Below are 18,338 nucleotides of genomic sequence, written 5' to 3'. Positions count from 1 at the left end.
TTATCAGCTTAAGGAGATTTTGGGTTGAGACGATGGGGTTTTCTAAATATACAATCATGTCATCTGCAAACAGAGACAGTTTGATTTCCTTTCTTCCTATTTGAATACCCTGTATTTCTTTCTCTTGCATGATTGCCCTGGCCAGGGCTGCCAGCACAGCAGTCTGAGTAAAGTTTTCTTAAGGAGTTCCTTGCGATTGTTACTTCCAACTTAGAATGAGGTTAAGAAGAAAGAAGGATGTTATATTAAGACCAGGAAGGGAAATATTGTCTCCAATCTGACCTTACCTTTCCTTACAATTACAGAGTTGGAGGGAAAGGGAGGATTAAGGAGGAGGAGGAGTTGGTTTTAGGAGTTGAGATAATTGTGTTTGATTGGTGTATATATACTTTTAGTCAACAGTTTCAATTTTCACACTTTGTCCTTCATGATTAAGAACCCATTATTGTCCTTGAAGAGCTCTCATTTCAGTGTCTGCAGGGGCTATTTGTTGGCAGTTCTACAGAATAAACACTGTGTGAAGATATGTCTCATCATTTGGACCATTTTAGATGCAAGAGAATGAGGCCCATGAGACCCACCTTAAAAGCATGTGAATATTTTACTTATAATACACACTTAACACATTTACACACATATGTCCTCAAGAACAAAGCGATACTTAGCCCAGTGGAATGCTGATAGGTGCAGGTTGCTTTGAATAGGACTTTATTAAAATGTGTTTACACTTAAATAATTATGTGAACTGTAAACCGTTCCCTTTTAGACTCTAGAATATTTCTTATGAATTAATTTTTTTTCCCTCATGCAGAACTGGCTAGATCCTGCTAAAGAAATAAAGAGACAACTGAGAAGTAAGTATATAAATAATCATTCTTTGAAGTTAAGATATCTTGATATCTATTTGTGATATAAATGATCAGTAATAGAATGGTCAGTTCTATTTTGCATTTATGCCATCTTAGAAGTTAATAATACTAATAATATTTGTGTGGAATTGTGACTGTTTCGTACATGGCTCAGGTGCTCTTACTTTTGAGAAGGTTCTAGACTCACATTCCTAAATATTCACTCAGAATGTCCTACCAAGTAACATCTGATATTTTTTTTCTGGGAAAGAAAGAGAAGCTATTTTTCTTTTTTTTCTTTTCTTTTTTTTTTTGAGACGGAGTCTTGCTCTGTCCCCCAGGCTGGAGTGCAGTGGCGCGATCTCGGCTCACTGCAAGCTCCGCCTCCCGGGTTCACGCCATTCTCCTGTCTCAGCCTCCCGAGTAGCTGGGACTACAGGCGCCCGCCAACACGCCCGGCTAATTTTTTGTATTTTTAGTAGAGACAGAGTTTCACCGTGTTAGCCAGGATGGTCTCGATCTCCTGACCTCGTGATCCGCCCGCCTCGGCCTTCCAAAGTGCTGGGATTACAGGCTTGAGCCACCGCGCCCGGCCGAGAAGCTATTTTTCTGTAAATTTTACTTTCTGTTTAAATTTTACTCCAGTGAGACCTGATACTATTGCTTTGTCTGCTTCATTTTGAAAAGTGTATAATTAGTTCAATATGCACATCTTTGGCCACAGAGACATATAGAGACACTGTTCCTGGATGTACTGGAGTGAGGACTCTTTGGGGAGAAGCAAGGGGAACAATCTTTTCAGTTCTCTGAGGTCACTGCCATCTTTGCTCATTGGTTCTACAATCCAAGGCCACTTTGCATACTCTTTGAGCCTGGGCTTGTAGTTAGGCCTTATTGTTCCTTACTTCCCCTTTTCCCGTTTGTTCTTGTACAATCTGAAAATGACTCCAAGGGTCCCACTCTAACCAGCTTCAGTTCTCTCTATACGTTCTGCCTCTGCAGGTTGTGTTGCCTGTGGCTGTTTTTTTGGTATCTGTGCCAAGAAACATGATCAATAGAGAGAAATCTCTGTTAGGGAATCTGGATACCTACTTCAGGGTCTGTGAATGACTGAAGCAGAGAAGGTAGGCAGCTACAGGCAGTTGGAATTTTTTGATCTGGAGAATAAAATCTGAAGGCTGGTAAATTCCTAACAGCCCTCCTCAACCGTGGGGCCCAGAGTTGTCTCAGGAGAAACCTCTTCTCCAGGTGCCAGCCTGCAAGATGCCCTTTGTACTGTTGATTTCATTTCCTTCCTTATTTATTATTCCTAAGGTCAAAATACTGAAACCAATTTGTCCTTTCCCTTCTTGCCCTTTTTGTCTACCATCTAGCTCCCATTTTAGGTTCTTCACATTTGTTTTCTTTATTTCTTTCTCTCTTGAATTATTTATCTTTTTGGTAGTCTTCCTGTCATTTCTTTGCTTCCCTACTCTCTTTTTTTATTCTGAGCATATACCTTATTTTTCCCATTTCCTCTCCCTGTAGACTCATCTTTATTTTCCTTTTTTAAAACGTCTTTGATTAGAGTGACCAACCTCCTGATTTGCCCAGGACTGAGGGGCTTCTCAGGATATGAGACTTTAAATGCTAAAGCTGGAACCAGTCCCAGGCAGGCTGGCGTGGTTGGTCACTATCCTTTGATTATTATTCCTGGCTTTCCCGCATTCTCTCTCTTGCATTTATTTTCTTGGTGTTTCATCCATTTATGCTTGCTTCATGATGGAAAAGGGAGAAAAAGAAGAGGAATAAGTAGACACCAGATACATTATGCTTGCCTTATGGAAGAAACAGTACCAGAGCTTTGAAACTTTTTCCTTTGTCCCTTCTGCAGTTGGTACTTTGCAAATTGCATGCATTCAAAAAGGTTACAGACGCTTAGTTCTTATACTTTCTCTAAAACCAGACCTGCCAAGTGACCCAAACAGAGAGAGAACAGGACAACCTCTGAAACATGATTGATGTTCCATTGAGTTGTTTCCTATGGTTTTGTTTGGGTTCTTGTTTGATTGTTATTTTTTTTTTGTGCCACTCTCTTCAGAGTCATGGAGATTTCCTAACTTTTGGAAGCCAAACCTCTTGCCGATTATGAATCATGTTCTTATGTTTTGATTATCTGTGAAGTTTCAAAAAGTTATTTCAGAACTTTTACCCTTGTGGTTTGGCAATATGAGTAACAGTAAGATTAGACTTTTTAAAACTGTTGGAACAAGTTCTTTAAATGGCATCCTGTACTGTACCCATCATGAAAGCAGGCTGAGGAAATGAAGCTTTAGCAGTTGTATCTACCTCTTCCTTTCTGTATTAAAATGGACAAAAAAACCTGCCTATTCTATCCTTGGTCTCTGCTATAATTTTATTTTTATTTTTCAGCTCATAGGCAGTTAGCGAAGACAAATATTAATCTTTTTTGAGTTACCTATGACAACCAACAACTTAATGATTCTCGTTTAAAATTTGCCTTAAAACCTTTATTTTCTCAAACATAAATAAGACTATATGTCTAAGGCTTGCATATGACTAGTATGTAAACATTTCTGTAGCTAGAAGGACTCTTTATAAACAGCTAGGTAAAAATTATGATGATGATAATAATATGTAATCAAATTAAAAGTTTAACTTGAAAACTGCTAAGGGAGTAGATTTTAAGTGCTCTCACCACAAAAATAGTATGTGAAGAGTAATGCATATGTTAATTAGGTTAATTTAGCCATTCCACAATGTATACGTATTTTAAAACATCATATTATATACCATAAATGTATACCATTTTTATTTGTCAGTTTTTAAAAAGCTTAGCATTATTGGTACCTTTCAACAGCTTTTAGATTTGGAAGTATATTAGAAAATATGTGGTCTAGTAGAAATGTCTCTGAGTCCTGTCCAGGCAAGCATGTTCTAGTCTTATTACCTAGAAAACAAACAAGGAGCCATTAAGAAATGATAATCCTGTGATAACTTTACTTAATTCGAGATTAGCAGTCACCTTGAAGAAATGCTTACACAGACACGATGCATGGATATTTGACAGTCATCATGGTGCTATAGGCCAGGAAACCTCATATATCTTGATATTCAGGAAAATCTTCTATCCCATTATTATGTTTTAAATGTGTAAAGCAGAATTGAAATCTGCTTCTTAAGTTCAGCAGGATTGACTTCATTGGTTGAATCAGTGATGCATTGAGCCAAAATCCAGCAAAAATGCATTTGTATACAATAGTAGCCATTTAATAAATATTTGACTGAGTGAAAAGATAGTGTGCTGATGGTAAAACAAAGGACAAAATGCCACACTGAACAAGAGAATGGGATTCAAGGAATTTTTCTTCAAGTTCATAAATTAAACATCTCATAAGGTCTTTAAATATGTATAGAATGGAATAACTTGGCTGGGCGTGGTGGTTCATGCCTGTAATCCCAACACTTTGAGAGGCTGAGGTGGGAAGATTGCTTAAGCCCAGGGATTCGAGACAAGCCTGGCAACATAGGGAGACCCCGTCTCTGAAAGAGTAAAAAATAAGTTAGCCGGACATCATAGCGCATGCCTGTGGTCCCAGCTACTTGGGAGGCTAAGATGGGAGGATCACTTAGGCCTGGGAGGTCGAGGTTGCAGTGAGCCGTGATTGTGCCACGGCACTGCAGCCTGGGCAACAGAGTGAGACTCTGTCTCAGGGGGAAAAAAAAAGAATAACTTATATACACACACACACACACACACACACACACGGTTTTTTTTTTTAATTTAAAAATATTATGAACTTGAAGTCAAATTCTAAATTCAGTCTAGTGGGATTATTTGGATTCCATTAGGAAAATAATACCTGCCCTTTCCCCCATAGTTTTTTTAAAGCTATCCTACACATGATCTATCAAAATAGCAGTTAAATTTTACATATAAATAGCAGTGTTTTCACTTTTAACAAGCCATTTATGATATGGTTGCTTGACTTATTCATTCTTTATGGCACAATACAGCCAAGTGTATGTTATATACGAATATACTTACACCTACTCTATAAAACCTGGGAAATAATTGTATTGTCCTAAAGTATCATGAAATTATACCATGCTTTTCCTTCTTGGGATCTCTTTTAACACCTTCTTCAAATAGCCCATTAATAATTTTTCAAATAGCTATTATCTCTTGATCATTACTCTCCTTCCTCACAACAATGTAGAAATCCTGAATTTAAAAAAAAAAAAAAAAAAAAAAAAAAAAGGGTAGAGAATATTTGGCAACAGGAGATCCTGTGGTTAAATCGAGTCTTATCTCAGAACTATTACATGGAGGTTATATTAAAATTTTTGTATAATAGATCACCATATAAAACACATGTTGAGGTACCAGTAAATGTTTATAAGAAAGAGAACCTATTACTCTTTAATGGTGGCTTATTTATGTAATTGATTTCTATTTTATTTTTTATTTCATTTTTATTTTATAAACAATTTTAATTTTATTTAAATAAAAAAATTCTGCACGCTGATTTATAGTTGGATTAGTCTGTACTGTTTGATCCTTGACCTTTAAATTCTATCACAGTAGTCATTCTTCTGTTAATTGGGTGCGTAACTGTGATATTTAATAATTACAGACCTTCCCTGGCTATTCGCTTTTAATGTGAAGTTTTATCCTCCTGATCCTTCTCAACTGACTGAAGATATCACCAGGTACTTTATATTTGCATTTTTAAATGAACCTTTCCTTACAGCTCTCATTTATTTTTGTGCCCTGGGAGCATAGTGGTAATTTCAGGATTGAAAACCAAAACAGTTTTTCTTAAATTAAATTTTAGAAGTTTCCTTGAAAATGGGTACATCCAAAAATAGTTTGAAATGTTGCCAGTTTCAAAAATTTTATTCACTTTCTTTTATATCTTCATTTATATTCTAGTAATGAAAATTTTAAAAATGATACTGCTGACAACTTTGTTTTCTATGTTATACTTTTAAAAGTCACTAATATTTAATATTTGAGATTTTAATACCAAGGTCATTTTTATTGTATATAACTCAGGTGTGCTTATATACTGGTCTCATATTACAAAGATGATATGACGTTAGCAAAATGAAATTATTTTAAAAGGCCAATTGAACTGGTAATTTCTTTCTCTCTTCTCCCTCCAGAACCAAACAAGGTAGGATTTCTTACGTAGAGTCAATAGCTAGTTCATTTCTATCTCCTTGGAGATTGTGTGAGCTATAAGAACATACACTTGAATTGTAAAGAAAGGATTCTGATTAGGAGCAAGAGAATATTTATTGATTCTGAGTACTTGAATGGCAACCAAGAAACATTGTGAATCAACAAGTACCTTGAAATCTTAGCCCAATTAGACTGGGTACCAGAAACATTGTGAATCAATCAACAAGTACCTTGAAATCTTAGCCTGATTACACTGGGTACCAGGGATAGCATTTCTTAGCTTTGGTAAGAGGAAGTATAAACGGTTGATTTTTGTTTTTTTAAAGGATGATTTTTATATACCATATTTTTAAAAGGTTATTTACATGGTCAAGTACAACTGTGTGCAGTGCATGACTTTTAGAAAACTAGAGGGGCTTAGCAAAAGAGTCTGCTTGTCTTTAGTTCCTGTATCTTTGATGCTTTCTGCTAGGCCAGTTTTGTTGTCAGACATCAAGTTGGTGGAGGTGGTTAAGAGTGCATAATATCCATGTGAAATAGGAAGGATGGAAATTTCTTTCCAATATTGGGTACATAGCAGGCCAGCCCTTTTTTTTTTTTTTTTTTTAAACTACTTGTTGCTGAATAGGAATGTACTAATTAAGCTCTGAATGAATTAGCTTCACCTAGTAAATAATAAATAGTAGCTTTTGTAACTGCACAGTGAGCTACTGAGAGCATAAAACCTGACCGAATGGTGTGTGCAGGATGCAGAGCTTCATTGCAGGAGTGCCTCTGAACAATGCATGTAATTGGGGCTTTGTGACCCAACACTCTGTACATACACTCCTCCTGGCAGCAATTTGGGGAATGATAATCCTTTGGTGATTGCAAGTTTGTAGCATCAGTAAGTACTTTGGTTTTCCGCATAAATGGAACTTGAACAGTCTCCCTATCTAGTGGAGGAACAATATAGTCTGCTTAGCTAACTAAAGGTCTCAGTGGTGCAGCCTGAGACCAGCCACCTGCCTGTACTTGTGGCCTGGAAGCTTAAATGTCATGATTGAAATCTTCACCATGACTTGAGTGAACATTTAGAAGGTGGGGTAGGCTTCTGAGAAGGGCAAGAACACTATTTCGAATAATGTTTGAAGAATGCTTCATAGTGCTGTGTGAAAGTACAGTTGGGTAATTCAGGAAGTTCATGCCATTTTTTGTTTGAAGTTTTTAGGGTTTAGACTTAGGCTTTGAAAACAGAGGAAAGGACTAATGTGAAAAGCAGAGACAATAATATAAAAGGAAGCAACAAGATGGAATCTTTGTGTTTAGGTTCTAAAACTTCCATAAAATGTGGAGAACTATCACTGTTGTTGATTAGAGAATTTGAGGATAACCTGGACCCATGGTTGAAAATTCAGTTTTCTGAAGTATGTACAGTTATGCTTATGTTTTTCTACAGGTCAAGGAAATATAATCCTCCTTAAAAGGAGAACTTCTGCAAGACATAAAATACTCAAAATACTGTAGTGATAGCGAGAAGACTTTCAGTCTCTCAATTACCGAGCACTTGTCATGTGGCAAGTCCTCTAGTAACTGTGGGACTACAGTGATGATAAACAGAGTCCCTGCCCTGCCTGATGATGTATTTGGGTGGTAGTCCAGGTTCTGAACTGACCTGGCCCCATGTGCTGGGTTGTGCTGTCTGACCCAGTAACAACAAGGCCTGGACCAGAGGCCAGCACTCCCCATTTGATTGTGTAGGGTAGAGAGCAGGAAGAGGATTGGGCCCTAAAACCCAGGCCAGGCAAGTGTCCACAGGACTAATATGGCCAGCTGCCAGTATGAATGCCAGTCTCTAAAAGGTCTTAAAGAATGAGGACTCTGCTGTTGATTTGGGAGGATCCGTGGTGACCATAGCAAGTGGTGAAATTAGAGAGTAGAAATCACATTTTAAAATGTTACCAAGAGGAATTGATAGTGGGGCTTAAAAGGGGGTGGAAAAAACCCACAGAGTATATATCACGCGTTTCTGCATTTTATTTCATGGAAAACGGAAATTCTTTTATAACTGTAGTGAGCCACATGGAACATTGAATGAAAAACATTATTATAGCCACTAATTATTATAGCTACTAGTTATTGATTCTTAAGCATGCGCCAGATATTTTATTTATATTATCTAATGTTCATGCTCATCTTCAAAGGGAGGTAGAGTTCTTAGCGTCTTATAGGTGGGAAATTACCTTTAGGCAAGTAAATTAACTTGCTCAAGGTCATACAGAGTCAGGTCTTCCTGGCTTCAAAGCCCAGGCCTTTTCTACTAAACTGAGCTAGCTACTGCTTTAGATGGGGTAAGTGGACAAGTAAGGGCTTCAAAGTAGAGATTTACCAATAACTGTTGTTAAAGGTGTTTCTGGAAAAGAAGAAATGTCAAGATGATAAAGGGTGGGTGACCTTAGCTTTTCTTACAAATGATTTAAGACTAGTTTTTTTTAATCTATTAATCTTTACGTGTTTTGAGGGGCATGCTAATTTTTATTACAGTTTGAAATCCAAGGACACAGTTTAAGTGATTGAAATTTTTACTTCAGTTACAAAAGTCTTCATAGTAATCATATATATATATACACACACACATATATAAATTAGCCTTCTGGACTCAGTTTCTATAAATAAGCCACAAGTTTAGAAGCCCAAGGAACAAGTTGAGGCTTTTTATTAGAGAAGATGATTTTTGCTGTGGATATGAAGAGTTCCTATATTGTATATTTGTTTTCAAAGGGGTATTAGCTTTTAAGGACTGTGAGTGTTCCAATCTCACCTAATGGTTCTCCTCTGACCCCTTTCCCCCTCTGCCCCTCACAGATACTTCTTGTGCCTTCAGCTCCGGCAGGACATTGCCTCTGGCCGCCTGCCCTGCTCTTTTGTGACTCATGCTCTCCTGGGATCCTACACCCTGCAGGCTGAACTTGGTGACTATGATCCAGAAGAACATGGCAGCATCGACCTCAGTGAATTCCAGTTTGCCCCTACTCAGACTAAGGAGCTGGAAGAGAAGGTGGCAGAGCTGCACAAAACCCACAGGTCTGCTGCCTTGCTTACTGGAGAGAATGGCCATGGTAGATTTAAATAACTTCTCTTGTAGCACTTAGTAGACATTTGAGCACGATTTACAGGATTATCCAATTTTTCCTTTTGGAGTTTCACCTAGCACTAATCAAGGCAACGTGGAGCCCTTGAGGTATCCTTTCATTATTTTTATAACTATCATGTGAGAAACTATGCTCGTGAGACCGTATGTTTTCATGTATTGGAAAAATGTACTTTTCCCCATGACACCTTCTTCTCTGTATTCCCCTAACACATACACATTGGAGACAAACATGCCCACATACTTCTTTGACATTTACTTTATATTTCTTCTGCCTTATAATTGTCCTTATTACTATATGTGGTAAGAAAGCTAGGGAGTTAAGGAGGCATTAGGATTTGAATGACCAGTGTAGGTGGTGATGGACGTAGGAATAGTAACTGAAATGTACAGGTGGTTCCACTGGAAGATGACCTGTTGGTTTAGCTAAGATTACTAACATTACATTAATACCATATTATGCTTTGAGAACATTTATACGTGTGTGAAAAGAAAATGGACTTTTTACACAAATTTTTATAACGCTAGCTACAAAATGATAATTTGTTCTATATTGCAAAATTAATAGTTTTATTAAATATTTACTAAAGTGATCTGAAAGGAACTTTCAAAAATTAGGTTTTTAAACAGGCCACATTCATTGATTTTTCTTTAAAAAAACAATACGGTATTTGACTCTAAATGTTTTCTTATTAATTTACTTAAATTCTACTCAATAGACATTTGTTGTATAATTCTAATATGAAATATCAGGTACTGACATGCCATGGGGAATGTGAAATTAATGGGACATGATCTTGCTCTTTAGGAGCTTAAAGTTTATTTAGCTGGGCATATAGATAGGAATGGAAATAATTTCAGTATGGACAGAATGTGATTTGTGTTACCTATCATAGGTATAAAATCAAATACAAGTAATTTCAATCTTTATTATGATCAACTCTAGTGAAATAAAATGAAGGAGTAAGAATGTGTTTATCACAGAAAGATGAGATCACTATTTTTTATTCTCCAGTACTTATGTTGTACTCTGTTGCTGGGGCTTTTTTCCTTAGTGGAAATAATCAAAAGCAACTTTTTAAGATAAAATGGGTAAGAGTGGAGGTATACCTCCATACAGTTTAGCAGGTTTAGATTATAGGATCTTAAGGGAAAAATATTAGAGGTTGAGAGTTGTTTTCTTACCATTTCCTACTTTTCTGCCAACTTGGCTGGGTTACTTCCTCTCCTCCAAACCCTCTGAGCGCAGACACGCCTCCCATTCTGACTACATTTGCTCTGCATCCATTAATAAGATAATACTGTTTCTTTTGATTCTCAGGGGCTTATCTCCAGCACAAGCCGATTCCCAGTTCTTAGAAAATGCAAAGAGGCTTTCCATGTATGGCGTTGACCTACATCATGCCAAGGTACTGTAAATGTAACGGGGAGTAGCATCACAGCAGTCTGTTGACTGAGGTTTTGAGAGGGCTCTAGTTTCAGGATAGCACATCTTATTTTTGGGAAAAGGATATTTGCCTTCGATTGAGGGTCTCTGGAATATTTCCTTGGTGACTAATTATGGGGTGTATGGTTGTGGGAGGGACCACGTATTCTCTCCCTACCACTTGTTTTCCCAGTCTTTTTAATTAATTCCCTTTCATAGGTACTTACTGTGACACACCTTGTCAGCCTTTTTTTTTTTTCACCACTTATCCTGGTTTATTCTGCATCGCAGCTTCTGCTAGGCCAAGTGCTATGTCTGTCTCAGTTCCCTCTCCCACCTCTGTCTTGGGAGAGGAGAGCAGACCTTAGCAACCATAAAAGGGCAAAAGCAGCATGGGACCACTTTCCAAAAAGCTTCTGTGTGATGAAGGAGCCCTAGAGTTGTCTTTTCCCTGTAGGTGTGTTTTGTACTTTGTGAAAGATAATGTAGGCGGGCCCAGGCTCTGGGTGATAAAGCACCTTCAGTCTAATTTGAAAGATGGTAAAAGAGTGGGACAATGGGGACATGGGAAGCCAATCATAATTCTGAACACCATAATCCCAAAAGATCAAAATCTCAAAAATATAATGCTTGAAAAAATAATTTTAAAAGTTATTTAAAAGATATTTATTTACATTTTTAAGGGGGGATTTGAGAAACATAAATCACAACAGAACTTAATAGGCCACTTTACACGATAAATTAGGCATGTAATAACATACATATTTTTGCAAGCATACACGTTCCGGTGTGCTAACGACAGTCACAGGGTATGAGTTATGAATAGACAAATCCTGTTCATAAAGAAATAAGTCAAAAAGTGTAATATGTAAGCGCACATCGCTATAGTTGGTTGCCAGTAACAATATCACTTACTTCATGGTTCTAGTTTAGATGATTATGTAGTGGGGAGAGTCGAGGAGGAGAATGACAGGCAAGGTGAAATATGGATTTGGTTTTAAGAAATATGTCCGAAGTCAACATGTCCTTATGGTTGCGTGCTTTTAAAAGACCCTGCCAATCTGTAGATGTTGTTTAGAAGCCCAGATTATATGATTTGAGAAATCTCTAGGAAAGCTCCCCACACAAAGATGTCTTTCCTCCCTAGGCCTCTGATTAATAATTCTTGCAATTGTGTTATTAATCATACTCTGTTCTAAGTATAATATTCTTTCTTGCTGTGTAGTTAGGAGCAGAACACTAAAAAAATTCAAGATAACCTTCATTCTGTTTATCGTCCAATAGACTCCATAGATAATATTTGATAAGCAGGATATTTGTGGCTTATTGAAAAGAATATATGTGGCAGTTTAAAAGAACTTTTCATATTTCATGTTTAAAATTTTGTCTTTTTCATTGCCTTAAAATCAGATTTTTAATTAGAAGAGTTTGTAATGTCATATTCATGTTAGGATGAGTTGGAGAGTGTTAAATAATCTCAACAAAGGTGCAGAGAAACGGTTAAGAGAAGCAAGACACCCATGGTAGCCCCAGGCTAATATCTGCAGCTATCCTAATCTGTCTAGGTCTTTCTGAAGGAGGGGAGGGCAGAGTGGTTTCCAAAGCACTCTTTTACAAAGCACTCTTTTTCTCCTCAGTGGTTTCCTTTATTTAAATATTTTTCTTTATTACAAAACTAATACATGTTCATCACAGAAAATAGAGACAAACAGAAGAAAATAAAGATCACTTAAATCTTTTTATGCAGAAATAAGCACTCTTAATACATTTTTTCTTTTCTTTTTTTTTTTTTTTTTTTTTTTTTTTTGTTTTTTTAGATCCCTGGGCAGTTGAATTCACATGCCTTCTAAAAATGGGGTCATACTATGAGCATCGTTTTTGTTAGTTTCTTTAACTTGCTATTGTAAGATTTTTCTGTCAGTAAGTCGTCTCCGGCAGCATCACTTTTAACCACTAGATGCCGTATGCCCTTAATTTTAAAAAGTACTTTCATACCGTCTCATTTTTTACAAGTATACCATCTCATTTAAAGTTTGAATGTTTTTAAATTTTACAGCTACATAAAACAGTTCAGAGAATGACTTGTTTAAAGCCGTGTATTGTTAAATGGTCTATCTGCCTGATACCGTCTGGTAAATCCTAGTAGGAGGTGAAACAGATTGTCTTAACACTCCAGTGTTTTTCATATCATTTTCTGTATAATGGGGACAGGCTAGGTTAGCCAAGAAACAGAAATAGGGAGGAAGGAAAAAATAAGTTTGGGACCAAAAAGACCTCCCAAACCTCTCCTCCTCTAGACCCTGCCATTCTTGCCACATGTAAATCTTGCAGCTCTACTTTGCTGATCGTTAGTTAGAAACCAACTCTTAAATGGCAAAAGCTGCCCTATGTAAGGTTTCAGGATTCTTGTTTTTAATGTTGTGTCTTAGAAGAGTAGGAAATTGTGGACTCTGTTCTAAGTATAATATTCTTTCTTGCTGTGTAGTTAGGAGCAGAACACTAAAAAAATTCAAGATAACCTTCATTCTGCTTATCATCCAATAGACTCCTTAGATAATATTTGATAAGCAGGATATTTGTGGCTTACTGAAAAGAATATATGTGGCAGTTTAAAAGAACTTTTCATATTTCATGTCGTTTAAAGTTTTGTGTCTTTATTTTTCATTGCCTTAAAATCAGATTTTTTTTTAATTAGAAGAGTTTGTAATGTCATATTCATGTTAGGATGAGTTGGAGAGTGTTAAATAAAAGGAATCTCAACAAAGGTGCAGAGAAACGGTAAGAGAAGCAGGACACCCATGGTAGCCCCAGGCTAATATCTGCAGCTATCCTAATCTGTCTAGGTCTGTCTGAAGGAGGGAGGGCAGAGCAGAGTGGTTTCCAAAACTCCCAAGGAGAGGTATGTGTGGAGAGGGCCGTTTTGCGGGGAGCCATTGTCAGAGGGACATAGTCAGCCTTAGGTGACCGCGTAGGGAGGGAATCTGGGTATTAAACACCCTGACCTCCCTTCCTCTCTTGATCCTTTGCGAGAACTCCCTTTATACTGAACTCATTTGAAAGCCAGCCATCTCCATATGGGGCAGTGAGCGATGCAGAAAAGGTGCTCCTTTTCATTAGTTTATTTTTCTGATTTTGATACCATGTGGCATAACTTACATATGAAGGTTCGAGGCCTGCCTTTTCCTCTTTCACTTCCTACCCTTCATCTGTCATTTCTATTCACACAAATACTGGTAATTCTAAAATAATTACATAGAACAACAAAAATCAACCGATTTACTTGAGTCTGAGTTGTGTCTATTTTCAAGATAAAATAGCTTCCTTGTCCTGTCCAAAGATTGCTTCAGACTAGAGATGGCTCATTCAATGTTTCAAATGCGGGTTGCCTCCCCACTTGTGGTAAGAACATGCCATCTCAGGCAATCTTCTGCCTTGCTCCCCGTGGCCATGGGCAGTGATGGTTTTGGCAAACACACCATGGGGTCTGGTGCCAAGTTGCTTGGGCACCTGTGCCTGATTCACCCCAGCTTTTTAGTCTATTCCTAGAGAGAGTTGTGGCTGCCAAGATAAGGGTGAGTAAAGCAATTGATTGGATTTTTTAAAATGGCTCAAGTTGGTCTAATGTAATTTTATTTGTGTATATGAATTACTCAAGTGTTACAGCAGAGAAAGCAACTGGCATCAATTAGCTAATACTATACTTTTATTTATAAAAAACTGATTTAAATGGTATCAAAATGTTCTGAGTAATAAGATAGACAAAATGTTGTCCTTTTATTAAATTGGGAGTTAGGCTAAATAATGGAGTTTGTTACAGCATTTTTTTGTAAGAATTTGCTTCGTATTGTTTGTGATTTCTGAAAATGTGAATATCTTTGAGCGGTAGTCTTCAGTTTCACATATGTTGAATGAGAGCCAGTTCTCCTCTTAGAGATAAACAACAATTTGTATATTTTGAATACGTGCATCTTAGATCTTCACTACTTGAAATGTGAGGAGACAGGTTTTCACTTTTGTCTGTAAGTTTGTTTGGTTTTTAAAACATAATTTAGGCCTGTGATTATTCTAGATCGTCATCGATTCCAAATTAAAGCTCTAGGGAAAGAAAACTATTAATAACTTCAAGAATAGTCTGCAGTCCTTTGAAACATGCCAGCCAAAGGAATGCCTAATGAGAACTGGTTGTCAGCATTCTAAGTTAATGAAGAACTGCTTGAAAGAATTCAGAGATTTCAGCACTGTCAGCCTGGAAGAGAAATTATCTGCGAGGGATTGGTGTTTTGCAAAATATTGGCATAATTTTAAGAGCTATTAGCTAGGGTAGTCCATCTGAGGTAAATGCACCTAAAGGAAAATGGTTGAACACATCTTAGGGTAGGCCAACAGACTGTCCCTGAGGCTGGACTAGCCTGCAGGAAAAGCTCATTTTATTTCCCATATCTTCAAGATCTCTAGTTCTGCTTCCTTTCTTCTCTGTTAGCTCCTACAGTGGAGCTTGAGAACATATGCATTACACTTTTTGAAGGACACTGTGTCCTATAGTCACATTGCCATAACTCTTTGGCAAATCACACCTGATCCCTGAAGATGAATAAATTTAACATGTATGTGTGTGCACCGTAGTTTTCATTAACGTGCGTACTGTCACTAAAATTTAAATACAAACCCTGTTAAACTGGCATTCCTGATCATGATTTGAGGGAGCTAATTAGCTTCTTGATTTGTATAACTTTCACAGCTCTAACCATGGTTAATTGGGTTATGCTTGGCAGGACTCAGAAGGTGTGGACATCAAGCTGGGTGTATGTGCTAATGGACTTCTCATTTACAAAGACAGACTGCGAATCAATCGTTTTGCTTGGCCGAAAATCTTAAAAATTTCCTATAAACGCAGTAACTTCTACATTAAAGTCAGACCAGCAGAGGTAAGCAAAGACAATTCTAATCAGTTGCTGTTAGCCTCTTTACGACCATGAATTTAAAAATTCTTTTCCATTAATTCTAAAATTTTAAGAAAATAAACTATTTATTCTTCCATTGTAAAAGGTCAGGGTTCTTAATGGTAAAATTGCAGCATATATATATCTGGTCTGTTTTTTAAAAAAGCAACCATCACACTTTTTACAACAAAGAAAACGTGATAAGGTGTGGACTCGTTTTTTCTTGTTGAATCAATTAAGCTGTTATCATTAGGAAAGCATAAGATGAGTTTTAGTGAACATTGAAGGAGAGTTGGTTTATGTGAGTAGTTGTTACTTGCTTTTTGTAGAAAATAGTATTGCAGTCTATGAAATTCATCTTTATATGATTATATTAGATATACAATATTTACCTTTTTTGAGAAGAATAATTGCTTTTAACAGAAACATCTGAATCCATGCTTTTCAGTAGCTTCTAGTCAGTTCTTAAGGAAATATGCTGATTTGTTTTATGGATTTATTCCAGCTGGAACAGTTTGAGAGTACCATTGGATTCAAACTGCCAAACCACCGGGCAGCGAAAAGACTATGGAAAGTGTGCGTGGAACATCATACTTTCTACAGGTAATTTTAGGAAAGCAGCTTGGAAGCTGGGCATGATCGCACACACCTGTAATTCCACTGACTCAGGAGGCTGAGGTGGGAGGATCGCTTGACCCCAGGAATTTGAGACCAGCCTGGGGAACATAGACTCTGTCTCTCTTTTTTTCTGAGAAAGAAAGAAAACAGCTTGGTATCGCTTTTAGTAACCTCTGTGAATTAGGAGGTGGTAGTGGTGGGGAATGTGGCAGATGCATTAACCCCCTGCCTTTGGACTCTTTTCTCCCCTCCTTGCCTCATCTCCTTTGTCTGCAGTCCCTCCCAGGTCCGTTTCTGTCCATGCATTGTCATGATTGAGAACTGAGCTGCCCCTGCAGCTGTCCAGAGCTCCACTTTTTGACTCTAACCATCTTTCCTTCCACCACAGCCACACTGCCTCATGCCTGCTACCATTCTTCTTTCCACTATCCCTCCTCTTAGGTTTCACTTCGCTATTACCATCAGCTGCCTCCTGACTTAACTTCTTTCCCAAACCAACTTGAACCCTGTGGTCTGACTGCTTTATCAGGAGTGTTCTGACCCCCTCAGACTACTCTCCTCTTTGCACATTTACCTTCTCTGTCTGCTAGTCCTGGATTAGTCCTGTGTCCTGACCTCACCACTTTTGGACCTGATTTGTCCAAGTGCTACCTTAAATAGTACAACTGTTGTGACACATGCAGTTACTGTATATAACAAAAAATAGCACAACTCTATGGATTAGTGCTATTACAGATAGTTTCCAGTGTGAGCTAGATCCTCAGTGCTGCTAGGCAAGCAATTTGTCCTTTGACTTCCTTTGCCACTCCAAATGCTCATTGTCCTCGTGAGTCCCTAGGCACCCCTGCTTCCTCTTCTGATTCCCTCCGCTGTGCTGATGACTGAAAGAAGAAGCTGTGCATGAGTGTTCTTGGTTTCATGCACCTTCCCTTCTTCCCTTTTGCCTTTAATGAAGCATCGCTCCTCTCTCCTCCCATTCATTCTTTCCGTCTTCTCCTGTCTCAAGGAGGAGATAATCATTCCTCTGCTTTGATCCTCAATTTTGTGCCTCACAAAGTATCCTGCTTTGTAAATTATTTATTCTCTAATGGGTACCTTTAGCTTCTTTGGCCAATAAATATGTCCACATCTTGCTCTTTAAAAAATATGTCCACATCTTGCTCTTTAAAAATCAACAACAAATACATATATATATGGTTCTATAAGATTTTATATATAAAATCTTTGATCATCTAACCATCATTAGCTTATATCTTGTCTCTTTTTATACTTTTCTTCAAGGACATATTTTTTACTGTAGTTTGCTTATCTTTGTTTTCTCCGTTTCCTCAGTTTTCTATCACTGCAGTTTAGCTATCTGTGTATCTAGATCCTTCATCTTTAAGGTTTTTGCTCTGGACTTACGGTCTAATACTGTTCTACCAAATACAAGCTGTGTGACCATGGTAAGTTACCCAACCTCTCTGCTTCACTTCCATCATCCATATATGATAGTAATACTAGTATCTACCTCATAGGATTGTTTTGAAAATTAAATGACATAACACACATGAAACAACTTAGAACCATTTCTGGCATATCATGAGATTTATCTTCACCATTATCATTATTCTTAGTTTGGTATCACAGTTTGCTATTTTTAATGTGAATTATCAGCTGGCAAAAATGATTCTTTCTTGAAGTTAAATTGACCAATATCTATTTTTCAATACTAATATGTTAATTTTCGAGGAGAAATATAAAATATACTTGAATCCCTCAAGTTACACTGATCATATAAATCTTTGAAAACTTTATAATTTTTCTTGGTAGCCATAACGAATTTCTCCTCTAGACAACATGAGCCAGCTCATATAAAGCTAGTAGATGACATTTATGACATAGGTCCCAGCTGGGCAGACAACAGCTTTCCCTGTCACATAATGATAAAAAAAAAAAAAAAAGCAATAATCTGTTTAGAAATGACAAGTGCTAGCATTCATTGAACATTTATTAGAGTCAGACACAGAATTGATTGCTTTATATTGTGGTAGTCTATTTCTCGCCCTAGGCAAGACAGCTGATGCTTAGAGATCGGTGCCTATGGAGGAGCACAGCAGCCAGGCATCTGATCAGAGATGGGGACCAGGCCCCCTGATTCTGAGACCTGTATTCCTCACCTCTGTGCTGTCCTCTTCTTGTATTCTTG

At 37.4% G+C, this 18,338-nt stretch overlaps 1 protein-coding gene across 20 annotated transcripts in view; it reads left to right on the top strand.

The window, feature by feature from the left end:
- Positions 1-18,338, top strand: part of EPB41L2 (erythrocyte membrane protein band 4.1 like 2) — a 225,325-nt gene that overhangs the window by 154,622 nt on the left and 52,365 nt on the right. For all 20 annotated transcript variants that reach the window (XR_004029359.1, XR_004029358.1, XM_030809682.1 and 17 more), the window contains exons 5-10: positions 812-854; positions 5,486-5,561; positions 8,881-9,099; positions 10,488-10,575; positions 15,365-15,517; positions 16,038-16,135. Coding sequence is in view for 18 of the 20 variants with exons in the window: in XM_030809682.1 (XP_030665542.1) it covers positions 812-854; positions 5,486-5,561; positions 8,881-9,099; positions 10,488-10,575; positions 15,365-15,517; positions 16,038-16,135 (677 nt within the window). In the remaining 2 variants the exon portion in view is untranslated. The remainder of the gene's footprint in view (positions 1-811; positions 855-5,485; positions 5,562-8,880; positions 9,100-10,487; positions 10,576-15,364; positions 15,518-16,037; positions 16,136-18,338) is intronic.

This window comes from Nomascus leucogenys, chromosome 3 (assembly GCF_006542625.1).
Source record: "Nomascus leucogenys isolate Asia chromosome 3, Asia_NLE_v1, whole genome shotgun sequence".
Taxonomy (NCBI): domain Eukaryota; kingdom Metazoa; phylum Chordata; class Mammalia; order Primates; family Hylobatidae; genus Nomascus; species Nomascus leucogenys.
The sequence above is the reverse complement of the archived record's forward strand: the minus strand, read 5'-3'. Positions and strand labels throughout refer to the sequence as shown.